Source organism: Cebidichthys violaceus, unplaced genomic scaffold (genome assembly GCF_023349555.1).
Source record: "Cebidichthys violaceus isolate CVI_PGR_0920_01 unplaced genomic scaffold, fCebVio1.0.p SCAF_8, whole genome shotgun sequence".
NCBI classification, from domain to species: Eukaryota; Metazoa; Chordata; class Actinopteri; order Perciformes; family Stichaeidae; genus Cebidichthys; species Cebidichthys violaceus.
In genome coordinates, this window is record NW_027176964.1 from 9074684 (window position 1) to 9089186 (window position 14503).

Sequence of the window (14503 nt, forward strand, 5' to 3'; positions counted from 1 at the left end):
ATAATGTCATGGCTCTCTTGAGTTTCCAGTTATTTCTACAACTCTGATTTTTCTCTGATAGAGTGATTGGAACAGATACTTCTTTGTCACAAAAAACATTCATGACGTTTGGTTCTTTCATGACTTTATTATGGGTTAACAGAAAAAGTGATCAAATCTGCTGGGTCAAAAATATACATACAGCAGTGCTAATATTTGGTTACATGTCCCTTGGCCATTTTCACTCCAATTAGGCGCTTTTGGTAGCCATCCACAAGCTTCTGGCAAGCTTCTCGTTGAATCTTTGACCACTCCTCTTGACAGAATTGGTGCAGTTCAGTTAAATTTGATGGCTTTCTGACATGGACTTGTTTCTTCAGCATTGTCCACATGTTCTCAATGGGATTTTAAGTCAGGACTTTGGGAAGGCCATTCTAAAACCCTAATTCTAGCCTGATTTAGCCATGCCATTACCACTTTTGATGTGTGTTTGGGGTCATTGTCCTGTTGGAACACCCAACTGCGCCCAAGACCCAACCTTCGGGCTGATGATTTTAGGTTATCTTGAAGAATTTGAAGGTAATCCTCCTTCTTCATTATCCCATTTACTCTCTGTAAAGCACCAGTTCCATTGGCAGCAAAACAGCCCCACAGCATAATACTACCACCACCGTGCTTGACGGTAGGCATGGTGTTCTTGGGGTTAAAGGCCTCACCTTTTCTCTTCCAAACATATTGCTGGGCATTGTGGCCAAACAGCTCGATTTTTGTTTCATCTGACCACAGAACTTTCCTCCAGAAGGTCTTATCTTTGTCCATGTGATCAGCAGCAAACTTCAGTCGAGCCTTAAGGTGCCGCTTTTGGAGCAAGGGCTTCCTTCTTGCACGGCAGCCTCTCAGTCCATGGAGATGCAAAACACGCTTGACTGTGGACACTGACACCTGTGTTCCAGCAGCTTCTAATTCTTGGCAGATCTGCTTTTTGGTGGTTCTCGGTTGACTCTTCACCCTCCTGACCAATTTTCTCTCAGCAGCAGGTGATAGCTTGCGTTTTCTTCCTGATCGTGGCAGTGACAAAACAGTGCCATGGACTTTATACTTACAAACAATTGTTTGCACTGTTGCTCTTGGGACCTGCAGCTGCTTTGAAATGGCTCCAAGTGACTTTCCTGACTTGCTCAAGTCAATGATTCGCTTTTTCAGATCCATGCTGAGCTCCTTTGACTTTCCCATTGTAGCGTTTGTGGGCGTTTGTATCCAATGAGCCCTATTTAAACGGCCTCAGAGAAGTCACCAGCTGTAGTCACTCATAATCACTCACAAGAAGTTAAGAGGCCATGCTATGAAGCTCATTTCATTGACACAACTTTCTAAGTCACCAAAATTGCTAATTCATGTTGCTGTATGTATATTTTTGACCCAGCAGATTTTGTCACTTTTTCTGTTAACCCATAATAAAGTCATGAAAGAACCAAACTTCATGAATGTTTTTTGTGACAAAGAAGTATCTGTTCCAATCACTCTATCAGAGAAAAATCAGAGTTGTAGAAATAACTGGAAACTCAAGAGAGCCATGACATTATGTTCTTTACAAGTGTATGTAAACTTTTGACCACAACTGTACTTAACTTTCACACTGTGCCCTTCTGCATCCACGATGACACCTGGGTATGCTTCATTGTCGTAATTAACGACACACCACTCTCCAATGTGCTTTACGTCAATCATTTCTGGTCTCCTAGGGTTATCTGGTGTCTTTCCACATGTTGGGGGCTCATCAGATGAAACAGGAACATCAGCTAGAATGACCTCTTGAAATGTCTCGGTATTTCATCTGGCCGGGTGTCAGACTCATAGTGTCTTTTATGGCAGCTATTGCAGGTACCTCAGTCTTTGATTCAATATCCCTCTCTGGGACGAAGAACAGCTCGACAGATGTGTCCAGACTTTTCAGCTTGTCATACAAGCTCTGGGCATCAGGGATGTCTCCTCCATGGGCCACAATCCGGTCTGCTGACCTCTTGAGGGCCCCACCCACACCGTCTGGTGCCCCCTTCCCATGACTAGCCTCAAAGAAATTCCACTTTATTTCTTTGAAGCCATACTTGTAGGGTTCCGTTGAGAGGTAGAAGAAATTTCCCTTTTGTCGATACTGCGTTGCAGGCCCGTCGCTGAAAAAATGAAGTATGCTGACTTGAGGGTGTCGTTCTCTCACTACCTTCAGAACTGGATCAAGGTGGGCCCAGATGGCCACAGGGTCGTGTCTTCTGGAGGGTGATATGGAGCAGAAAGTGTGCGGCGCTTGTTCATCAGCGGTGTAGAGCACTCCAGTGTGCAGACTGGCCTGCTGGTGTGAGCCTCCAAAATGCACAGATTGTATTTCTTCGCTGTACTTGCATGAGTAATTTTCGCTAAAATCTATATGCAAGACCGACTCGTTGTGTGTCAGGCTCCTCCTGAGCTCCCCGTAGGCATCAAACTGCCATTTAATGTTGAAGACATGGCGCCTAAAATGGAGACGCCTCTCCTGGAAATCTGCGTTAAAGTCATGCTCCATTGTTGTTATCTCCCTTTTCACTGTGATTGTTGACACCTTCTCATCCTTCGTGATCTTCTCTGTCATCCACTGCGATAAACAAATGTTCTCTTCCCCAGGAGTTTTCAGCATTGTTCTTCTGTCCGGGTCAGCATCACAACGTTCCCGATATCTCCTTGCTATCTCAGCTCCTTTTAAGCTCATTCCTTGAAAAAGACAATTCAAAATGTTCCCTTACACACTAATTGGCGGTCCAGGTAAACTAGGCTTGCCTTATCAAACTAGGGTTGCTGATACCGATATCGCCAAAAAAGTCCATATTGTCCACTCCTACTATGTATAACATGTACTGTTATAAAATGTGTGTAATAACTGTTGTAATATGTGTAACATTATCAGCTTGTGGTATAAACTACGCACATGTCCTTCCTGTCACGAACCATGTCCACCCTGTCATGGAAGGCTTGATGATAGGGTGGACAATGACAGGGTGGACATTTTTGGCTAATGTTAGCATTTAATGAGCACATGGTGGACCTTCAGTTAGCAACATGATTCAGTTAGCAAGGTGACTGTGTACTGTTTAACAAGTATCTTTCAAATTTCTGAAAGGTTTTATATTCATTGATATTTCACTACGACAGAGTGGACATGTTAAGCTTGACAACATCCAATTACACACATAATATGATGAAAATTACGAAATATAAGTGTAAATACTTACTCTGCAACTAGCCATTGTTTCAGCCTCCAATGAAGAAAGACAAAATGATGGTAGTAATGTAACTGAAAGCATCAGAGGGTTTCTTAAAGGGGCAATTACCCCATAATGACAGGGTGGACAGCAATTTCAGGGACACATGCAAAATGTTCAATATGATTATGAAAATAGAATATACATGATCAAAATGACTCGTTTTATCAAATAACTTGTTGTGGACAATAAAACCATATACATTTTTGGGGGATTTAGTATCATTTAACCACTTATTACGCAAACTGTAGTTAGCGGAGCAGTGTGTGGGACATGCCAAAATCACGTACATCCAATGAAAAAAAATGGTATAAAATGAAGGAAACACATTTCAAGAGACTTATTGTACTGATATGTGTGTAAATGTTTGGCCATTTATAAAAATACCTCAGAGTTTCATTATTCTGCTACATTTTCATGATGACTGAGTGATTCTGATGAGGACACCAAAGGCACTTTATAGTGATATTGACCCCACCGTTAACATTTTCCTGCCACGATAAGTCAAAATGTCTGCCGTCACTGGGAATGACATGATACCATCATAAACAACTGGGACCAACTCTCTCTGTGTTTACTGATTAATCAGCCAGATGTGTGTGTGCTTTTTTCCCCCAGAAACAGTTTTTAAAGGCGCTGATCAAGAGTGTTATCATCATGTGTGGGTGTCAAGATGAATCATTGCCGGCTGAACAAAATGTCACGGCTCACTCCTGCACTCCACTTTTAAATCTTACTCAACTGTAAAATACACAACCCCTTTCTTTGAACGTTTGTGTGTAGTGTCCAGTCTATAATGCCTTATTAACCCCCTGCCCCACATGCAGAACAATCATTGATAATAAGCTTATCCGCTCTGTGATTTAGCATGGTCAGGACGGCCTTGTGGACCGTAATCCTCGTCACTCAGACACAAGAATCCCAGAGGTATTTCAGGAAGATGGGTTGGAAAAATTTTAAATATATATACACATTAAAATGTGTTGCTTAATATCCCTAAATATTCATGTGGTTTTCTAAAACGTATATCTTTCAATTCATATATCATTTGTCTGTGGCCTCCAGCAGAAATTCTGCTCACTTGATCAGAAACAGTACAAGAGTAGAATAAAAACCTTGATTGTTTGTTTTTTTGTATAGATAAAGAATGCATTAAATGTCTACTTGTGCTATACAGGACAGCAATGTCATTGACTTGCAGGCTGCGTTATCAAGAGGTGTCACTACAGCAGTGCTGCTGAGTGAAGTGTCAGCGCAGATTGACAAAGGCACAGTAATCTGCGAGGGTTCAGGAAACTGTCACAGGGATAAAGACTCAAAGCCCAACTCACAAGGCAGATAATGAGAGAGTCTTAAATCTACCGGAGAGCAGACAAAACCAGTGGCTATGAGGCAAGAGGGCAAACACTGGGCCAGAAATTCAAGGCAACATACAGATCTGGTGAAGAGGGGAATGCTGGTTGAGGAGGATACTTATATATACACACTCGGTCTGATTGATAGAAAACAGGTTTCAAGGGGGAAAAACAGTCACATGATGAACTACGGTGGGAAACACACCAAGGACAACTGGTGGACAGGTGGGGAATGACCAGAGAAGTTGCTTACGGGAGTTTGTGGGAAACAGTAACACACTTTTATCCCATTTCATTGTTTTCAGTCTTACATGAAATTAACGACTTGCTCATTGTCACAGCAAACATGTTTTCCGACACTAGACCTTGAAATCAAGGATCTGCTATATTGTTAGTTTTATTGCTGATTTTTTAAAGTGGCCTATAATGTGTGCTGCAGTCACTCGTGTGATAAATAAATGTGGAAAGAAGGTTTTTGTACTCAGTGCCAGGTTTATCTCAGAGGACGGAGGTGAAAGTAGAGTTTTTTTGTCACGCTAGGGTTTGAGTGAGGTCAGGGTTACACAGTCTGTAAGGATTCAGTACAAAAGGCATTTTGTCAAACATCTACTTCACGGGCACCTGATCAACATTGAATTTTTTGCAAATAAAACGTTGTGTAATGTGCTGATTCCCTTTTTGAAAAACATTTTAATGCACTTTTCCAATCACATAGAATACCTCAAACTAAACTGCTTTATATCTTCGCTACCACCTGTAGCTTGACCAAAACCAGAATATAACGTGTATATAGTGTGGTTTCATGATGCTACAGTTTTCATATCTAAATGTATGTCTTTTGAAAGACTGAAGATGATTACTGGTTTGGCTGTGTTATTTGACTGTTAAACTGTATAATGCACACTAGAAACAACGTTTATATTCTCTGAATATTAATATCATTGGTTCTCCTGATAAGCTGCATGCTTCACAAAATGTAACCACTGATTTAATCCATTTTCCACATGTTGACAGGTTTTGCCTCGGCGGTATTTAAGCTCAGCGTCAGTCACATTCATAAACTTAAGTGCAGCTGCATCCTTCATCTGCAGGCTGTGGTAAAATCAGGGCCCTTTTTATGCCACTTTCTGATGGATTATACTGAACTGAAATTCTGAATGCAGGACTTTTTCTTGTATTGGATTTTTTTATTTTTAACACTGTAATTACTTTTACTATAAAGTCTCCGACTAAAACCCAAAGCACGTGAACACACCATACAAAATAAAAAATATGTGATAAACAGAGTTAAAACAATGAACTGAAATAAGTTAAACTTCGAATACAACTATGAAATCAGAAAGTAGAACAGAATTTGAGTGAGTTGGCAATATGTTATCATGTTTTTAATCTTAAATTACCTCTTGCTTTCTGGCATATTTAACTCTTTTTTTCTGGCCCTCTGGGGGATTTCAGAAACCTGAGCAAAGTTTTTTCTTTTCTTTCCCCCCCCCCCAGCTCAGTCAGAGGTTTGCTATAAAAGCTCGAGCTGCCTCCCGGACAGCCTGCTCTGCTGACCTGGAGACCCCGCCGTCCAACATGCAGACTCTCCTCTTTGTATCGCTGCTCGGATGCCTCGGTAAGGACATTTAATATTGTTCCACGGGCATGTTTTAATGTTTTAAGCACATTTTCATTGTTTATTTTTTTCCACCTGCATTTGCAGCCGCCGTGTTCGCGGCTCCAGCTAACAAGGTGAAATGGTGCGTCACGTCGGTCAAAGAACTTCAGAAATGTGTGGCCCTTGAGAGGAAAGCTCCGGTGTTCTCCTGCGTGAAGAGGGACAACGCCTTCGGCTGCATCATTGCAATTAGGGTGAGGAGAGGAACATCATCCAGAGCACGCGCTCAATGAAATGTGCTCGTCACACAATTATTCTTCATAGCTCTGTCTTCGGTTTGATTTTCCATCACCACAATGTAAAAATACTCCATTACAAGTACGAGCTTGTGCATTCAAATCTTAATAAGTAAATAAGTACTGAAGTGTTACTAGCATAATATACTTGAAGTATCAGTAATTAAAGTATACACTATATGCAGGATGGCCCCTAATGTTACATTAATATATGTTATATTATTTATATTATTAGCCTATTATTGATGAAATTATGTGTAAACAACCTTTTAATCTTTTAACAGGTCAAGATAGAGCTATTTTTGAGTACTTTGCAACGGGTTGATTACGTATATCAATCATAGTGCTTTATGTTTATGTTTAACATACCAAATCTCAATCTATAATATTTTTTTTTATAGCTGTCTGAAAAAAGTAATGGAGTAAAAAAGTACAATATTTCCCTCTGAAAACCTAATATGTATAAAATGTAAATGCTCAAATAAGTACCTGGAAATTGTTCAGAAAATTATCCAAAATTAGTACAAACAAGCGCATTATTATGAGCAAAAATGAAGTATCAACAGTAAAAGTAATATTAATACATATTTAATAATGTTATAACATAATCGTTATGTTTGATGCATTTATAAGTAAGCTGCTGCTGAATGTATTTAGCTAGTTGAGGTGGAGATAACTGCTTTATTTGGTAATTTAACCTTCAACGCTGCATTTCATTTTAGACATTGATCATATGTTTTGTTTGTAAAATGTTTTTGATATGAGAAATACCTGTTAACAGCAGCCATCAAAGAAGTGTAGAACGGCAAAAAAAGTACAATATTCCCCCCTGAAAAGGAGTGGAATAAGTATAAAGTAGCATTGAATTAAAGCTTTCAAGATAATTACCCATATCTCACCTTTGCAACAAAGTACAGTGCTTAAATAGATGTCTTACTTTGCACTTCTGCATTTAGCTACGAACAAAGTATGCATGGAACCATTCGCCACATGCCTTTGAGCTGTCGGAGAAATGAAACATCGTGTTGCTGGTTGATGACAGTTTTGTTTTTGTTTTTTTCATCAGGCTGGTGAGGCAGATGCCATCACTTTGGATGGAGGGGACATCTACATTGCTGGACTGAACAACTTCGACCTGCAGCCCATTATTGCTGAGGACTACGGCACCTGTATGTTCACTAATCAGCTGTCTTTACTGACCACGAGAGAGGATTTCTTATAGCATTTTAAATGAGCTACATGAGCTAACTTTTCGCTCACAATTGTTCTGCATACATCCAGCTTCAGAGACCTGTTTCTACGCTGTTGCTGTGGTGAAGAAGGGCACTACATTTAAGCTTAATGAACTCCAGGGGAAGAAATCCTGCCACACTGGGTTGGGGAACTCTGCAGGCTGGAACATCCCCATAGGAACTCTGGTGTCCTTGAATTTGATTCAGTGGGGAGGCCTTGAAGACAAACCTGTTGAGGAGGGTAAGTTACACTAAATGTTAAGCACAATTCTCAAATAAAAGTTACTACGTGTACATGTCACCACTGATCATGGTGTGAAATGTGGGCATTAGCTGTGTCAAAGCTCACCAATTAACACGTTTTATTTGTTTAATTCGTACAAAGGTGTAAAAAAGACAAGTTATAACTGCAGGAAGTAACACAAAGTTATGATCACCCCCAGCCAAGAAACAGTCTGGCATATATAACCCCCTGTAAAACCACAATGTGAAGTCTTTCCAGTCTTTATGCTAAACTAAGCTAACTGGCTGCTGGCTGTAGCTTCATGTATACCAATTTACAGATATGAGTGATCAATCTCCTCATCTAACTCTCGGCAAGAAAGCGAGTAATCCCATTTCTCAAAATGGCATACTATTCCTTTAACATAATAATGTTTACTAGGCCTTTACTTTAACGCTAGCTTAAATATTATGTTATTTAAAACAGCCTCATGTTGGGAAAAGAGCAGTTGTCTAATAAGTAGGGAAGATCCAAATAATAAAAAGCAATATTGAGACTTTATTTATGGATTCTGGTCAATCTGTCTTAACGTTGTGGGTGGTGGAGCTGCTTTACAGGGACTGGGACTAACTTTAACATACTGTTTTTAAAATCTTTGCCACGGATCGGCTTTTTGTTTTGCAGCGGTGAGCAACTACTTCCATTCCAGCTGTGCCCCGGGGGCAGCAAGGGGCAGCAAACTGTGTCAACTGTGCGCCGGAGACTGCTCCAAGTCCAACAGTGAGCCTTACTACGACTACAGCGGAGCCTTCCAGTCAGTATTAGTTTCTGATCTGTCCTCTATCAACCTCTGCACATTTATCTTCCAAATATGACCACAGATCCATCCTGTGACATGTTAATCTTGATGCCTTCTTTAACCCGGTGGAAATACACTATACTGTCGGTAACAAACAAACCAATAATGTTGATGTACCTGTCGACTGGTCTTCTTAATAGGTGCCTGAAGGACGGCGCTGGAGACGTGGCTTTTGTGATGCACCTCACTGTACCAGGTCAGTATCAGACGGGCATCTATTCCAATATGAATTATGGACTCATAGTAATGTCAGCAAGTAAACTGGTCAGTTGTTTCAAATCTCCAGAATGAGACTACAGTAGTTAAATGTTCTAATTGTCATGGCTTTTATATTTCATTAGATTATATACCATATCATATATATATATATATATATATATATATATATATATATATATATATATATATATATAACCAAGAGTTGTATATATATATACGTATATATATATATATACGTATATATATATATATATATATATACGTGTATATATATATATATATATATATATATATATATATATATATATATATATATATACGTATATATATATACGTATATATATAATCTATTCTGTCCATCTTAAAACCAAGCCAATTATCTGTAACTATTTATTATATACTGTATATTTGCTGCAAAATATAAGCCTGTATCACATACTCATATGAGGCTGTTTTTCTGTTGTATTACACTTTTATTCAACATCACAGCTCAGATTCTCACTCTTGGTTATAATTGCCACAACTAATACAATTTGCCAAAAATATCTATAAACAAAGTACTCCTTTAATGAACCATAGAATTTGACTTAACAAAATGTGGTAGGGAGAAGATTGGTAAAATGTTTATTTAGAAGTGGAAGATTGTAAGAACTTTTGTTTATTGATGTGGCACACTTTCAGATTCGGAGAAGGTCAACTATGAGCTGCTGTGTAAAGATAACACCAGGGCGCCTATTGACAACTATAAAACCTGCCACCTGTCCAAAGTACCAGCTCATGCTGTTGTCAGCCGCAAGGACCCACAGCTGGCTGAATTAATCTGGACTAGCCTCAATTCAGTACAGGTATGATACTAAATATTTGTACTGCGCAAAGAGTGAGTGGCACCGAAATACAGTAAATCTCAATATAATGTGATTTAATTTAAGCATGTTACTTGTGGTCTTGCATAATGAGTGAACCCACTTTTTGTCTTTTCAGGACTTTGACCTCTTCTCCTCTGCAGCCTATGCACCTGCCAAAAACCTGATGTTCAAAGACTCAGCAGTGAAGCTGGTGCAGCTGCCCGCAAACATTGATTCCTTCCTGTATTTGGGTGCTGGATACATGAACGTCATCCGTTCCCTTAAAGGTACTTTTAACAGAAGCAGATAAAAACATACACATTAATCTTTGCGCAAACTCAATTGTTAGACTGCAGACCCTGGTTTATGGTTGTACTTCACTCTCCAGAGCCGACAAGCACTACATCCACTGCCATTAAATGGTGTGCTGTGGGCCACGCTGAGATGAGCAAGTGCGACAAGTGGAGCATCAATAGTGAGGTTGATGGCAACACCGCCATTGAGTGCCAGAATGCCCCCACAGTTGAAGAGTGCCTGAAAAAGATTATGGTAAAACAGTTTTCCGTCACAACCTTGAGATCTCTCTTTGTTAAATTTTGTGGCGTTTGTCTCTGATTATCTGTTGTCTCTCTGTTATCCTGAAGCGTAAAGAGGCTGACGCAATGGCAGTGGATGGAGGACAGGTGTACACCGCTGGGAAGTGTGGTCTGGTTCCTGCTATGGTGGAGCAGTACAACGAAGGTGGGAGGCTTAGATAGCACAGACCCCATGCCACACAATGTATTTCACCTTTTCCAGATGAGCAATATTTGAATCTCTGTCTCTCTCCACAGCGCTGTGCAGCGCCTCTGAAGGTAATTACAGACTAAATCAAATGTTAAGATATCGCCTACATTAAAACAAAACAACGTATGTTTAGTACTTAGACAAGTGTGCGATTTGGCTGTAATGCAGCCTTGAGGACCATCAAAAGATAACATTTCATCTACTGTATGTAACTATATGACAATTGCAAAAATCCTAGACAACATCGAGTTGATATCACTGTGATGTTTATGTGTTCATTTCGGAATAATTTCTGGGGAAGTTTTCTGGAAAAGAGCTACGTAATTTGGTGCTTATTATGAGAAAAATAGGAATTTTCTTGACAGAGAAGCTCCATTTGAATTCATTAAATAATTAATAATGGAAACTTTATTCTCCATATATTTTGAGTTGTATGCTTCACTGTACACAGACTTCACATTTTAGCATGTCCAGCTCACCTGCTGTGGTTAAAAGACTTTCTAGATTATGCTAACAGTTTACATGGATTTGATTATTATGGAAGTGTAAAAAATGGAACACTGTGTTTCTCAAGTAACAAATTAAATTAAATTACGGAGCAGAAAATGTGTGTGCATCTCACAGCTTTAGGAATTTAAATAAAATAAAAGAATACCGATAATTGTCCGACAGATATTCACATCCTTCTGTACTTTCACTCTTCAGCCACAGCCTCCTCTTACTATGCTGTTGCTGTGGTAAAGAAGAGTTCAGGGTTGACCTGGGAAAAGCTGAAGGGCAAGAGGTCTTGCCACACAGGCATCGGCAGAACTGCTGGCTGGAACGTCCCCATGGGTCAAATACACAAACAGACCGGTGACTGTGACTTCAGTAAGTGACTGTATGCATCTTCTCTTGAAAAATCGCCACTATGTGAAGAAAGAAACGCAATGCCGCCAAGATTACGTTTCCTATGAATCGTACGAGGAAATGTTTCAGTGAACGCACAGTATGCGAAGTTGCAAAATGTTTACATATTTAATTACAAAGTCCAATTGTAGCAACACCATTCTTTCATGGTTGCAGTATGTTTAGGCAACTCAAAGCACTTGGTAAAGTTTAAGAAAAGTAATATTTAACAAAAAAAAAAATTCCTTAGTGTAGCAATATATATTTTTAGGAGACATGGTTGACTTTTCCACATACTGAGTGTAACACATTCTATCCCCTCCTCTCCTCAGCCACGTTCTTCAGTAGCGGCTGTGCTCCCGGAGCAGACCCGAACTCTACGTTCTGTGCTCAGTGCATTGGCAGCGGCAAAGATGTGGGAGATGAGTTCAAGTGCAAAGCCAGTTCTGAAGAGCGGTACTACGGCAACGCTGGAGCCTTGAGGTAGGACACAACAGTGCAATTTTACATGCGCGTATGTTCAAAGAATAGTTTGACATTTTGGAAAATGCGTACATTCGCTTTCTTTCTGAAGTTGATACCTCTTTCATGTCTGTGTGGTAGGTTTACAAGCTTGAACCAGGAGGCCTAAATTAGCACAAAGACTGTATGCAGATGGAAACAACTAGCATGGCTCTCTCCAAAGTTCTACCAGCGGTTTTAAAACTCACTAATTATCTGTATCTGATTTGTTTGACGGACATGTAAAAATGGCAATTTGTGGTTTTAGGGGGACTTATAAGAAATAGTAATGGCGCAAACTTTTCCTTCAACCCCCCAAAAATAGTTTTTACTCTTATATTTGTCTTTGGCTTAAATAAACAAGATACATTGTATCAATTATTTCAGGCATATTTTTTCATTTTTGAAGCGAGCCAGGCTAGCTGTTTCCCCCTGCGTCAGTCTTTATGCTATGCTAAGCTAAGCTAACTGCCTTCCAATTCCAGCTCTTTACTCAGCACTCCGACATGAGAGTGGTATCAGTGTTCTCATCTGACAAAGCAAATACATGTATTTCCAAAGATGGCAAACTACTTATTCTCTAATTACTCTTCCAGGTCACCCTGTTCAGGGTGGAAACCCCATCTTCATATTGCCCAAGTTATGTTTTTCATATCATTATAGATGTCTGATTGCCGATGCCGGAGATGTTGCCTTCATCAGACACACAACCATTCTAGAAAACACTGAAGGTAAGAGACTGACACTGACCTGTCTACATCTAAACTGCGAATGTGTCGTTTGGTATAAAACTATAAAATTCTTGCTACTCTTCTTGTTAAAGTCATCCAGAACGACTACCAGCTGATCTGCCCGGGGAGGACTCCAGTGTCAGTCCGCGATTATGAATCTTGTCACCTGGCTGTCGTGCCCGCCCACGCTGTGGTGACTCGTCCAGAGACCCGCAACGAGGTTGTTCGCATTCTCTTGGAACAGCAGGTCATTGATGTTTTTTTTTTTTTAGGTCATGAGGCATAAAATACAGGGTAAAAGTAAAAAAAGGGCATTTTTGCACACTTGTTTTTTTATTTTACAGGTGTTTTCCTCACTTTCAACAGCATGTTTTACCCTAAACCCCTGCTTTTTCTGACCTTGATATGGATGTCTAAATTACTAGATCAAAGGAATAATTTAAATCTTCTTTTTATTTCTCTTCACAGACCAGATTTGGTGCCAGTGTCAGTGATGACTCATTCGGCATGTTCAAGTCAGAATTTGGAAAGAACCTCCTCTTCACGGACTCCACTAAGTGTCTCCAGACGGTTGACGCTGGAACAAGCTATGACACGTTTTTGGGAACAGAGTACATGACTGCCATGAATTCGCTCAGACAGTGCGGTGAAACCACTCCAGGTTTGTACTACCGTTGGTCAAATCAAGAGTAATATGACAGTATAGAGATTAACTTGGAAATTGTACCTCTGTATCCAAGACACATCACAGACAGCATAAATATGTGTCTGTAACTTTTTTTTTGTCTTTTTCTGTTCCCAACAGATCTGGAGAAATCTTGCACTTTCCATTCCTGCTATGAAACAAACTAGTGACAACCACGGAGCATGTGGTGCCTCACTCAGCCCTCTGTGATTCGGGCACCATTACCACACTTACCACACTCAACCCAAAAATTGCCATTTGTATTTTCTTACTGATCTTGTTGTAGACCTGTTTTTAGAACAACAACCGACAAACAGATACATTGCACTACCATTACTTACAAATCAACTGTCCTGTGACCAATCATGTCCACATCTAGCTATTTTCATGCTGTTGAAACATAATGTTACATTACCTGTTAGGGGATCAACTATGTTTTGTTAACATGTGCCTGACTTTTCTCAAATAAAGCCTTTTTAATGCTCTTTTTTGGTGACAGTATTGTTTGTTTTTGTAATAGTGTAATGTTTAGGAATTCATTAAATATCATTTAAAAGAACACAGTTGTATATAAAATGGACAATCTTAGCAACTTTGCTTCCAATGCCAAAAACAGTCAAGAACAAATACTGCAGCTTATTGGCTGTAATGTAACTTTAAAGCTTTGTTGTAAAACACTACTGGGGTCTAAATGGACTGATACAAAAAGTACATGGGCTTGATAAACATTATAACTGGTACTGTAACAATTGTACCTGTAAGGGAAGTCATTCTTCCATTCCAGCAGCCCCTTTCATTTCGTCTGCACCTCCAGCTTCATTTACACAGACTTCAGGAAGGAATTCATAAAATAACATATTTTTGGATGAGAAGGGTGTCTGTTATAATAATATGGGCCATTGTGCTTTTTGGTTACTGTGAAAAGCCTTCAGAAGAGCTCCACCCGATCAAAAATCATGTAGATCTCTGGTCATTAACAGACATGAAATGATGTATTACTGGGAGAGCTTTCAA

The 14503-nt window shown here is 39.7% G+C and overlaps 1 protein-coding gene across 1 annotated transcript; it reads left to right on the forward strand.

The window, feature by feature from the left end:
- The first annotated feature begins 6140 nt into the window (after positions 1–6140).
- LOC137892781 (serotransferrin-like) lies at positions 6141–13974 on the forward strand. The gene is made up of 17 exons (XM_068738158.1): positions 6141–6242; positions 6330–6478; positions 7587–7689; positions 7802–7993; positions 8660–8789; positions 8975–9030; positions 9735–9898; positions 10035–10185; positions 10287–10447; positions 10543–10639; positions 10732–10752; positions 11390–11554; positions 11905–12055; positions 12737–12804; positions 12897–13051; positions 13273–13465; positions 13610–13974. The coding sequence occupies exons 1-17, from the start codon at positions 6203–6205 to the stop codon at positions 13654–13656; spliced, it is 2043 nt and encodes a 680-aa protein (XP_068594259.1). The 5' UTR covers positions 6141–6202; the 3' UTR covers positions 13657–13974.
- Positions 13975–14503: the final 529 nt, after the last annotated feature.

What these genes read in the sequence shown, in the direction of transcription:
- LOC137892781 (XM_068738158.1), top strand. Translation starts at nt 6,203, where the DNA reads ATGCAGACTCTCCTCTTTGTATCGCTGCTCGGATGCCTCG. An exon ending in GCTGTGCAGCGCCTCTGAAG is followed by an intron (nt 10,753 to 11,389) that starts GTAATTACAGAC and finishes TTCACTCTTCAG; the next exon opens with CCACAGCCTCCTCTTACTAT. An exon ending in GGCAACGCTGGAGCCTTGAG is followed by an intron (nt 12,056 to 12,736) that starts GTAGGACACAAC and finishes ATATCATTATAG; the next exon opens with ATGTCTGATTGCCGATGCCG.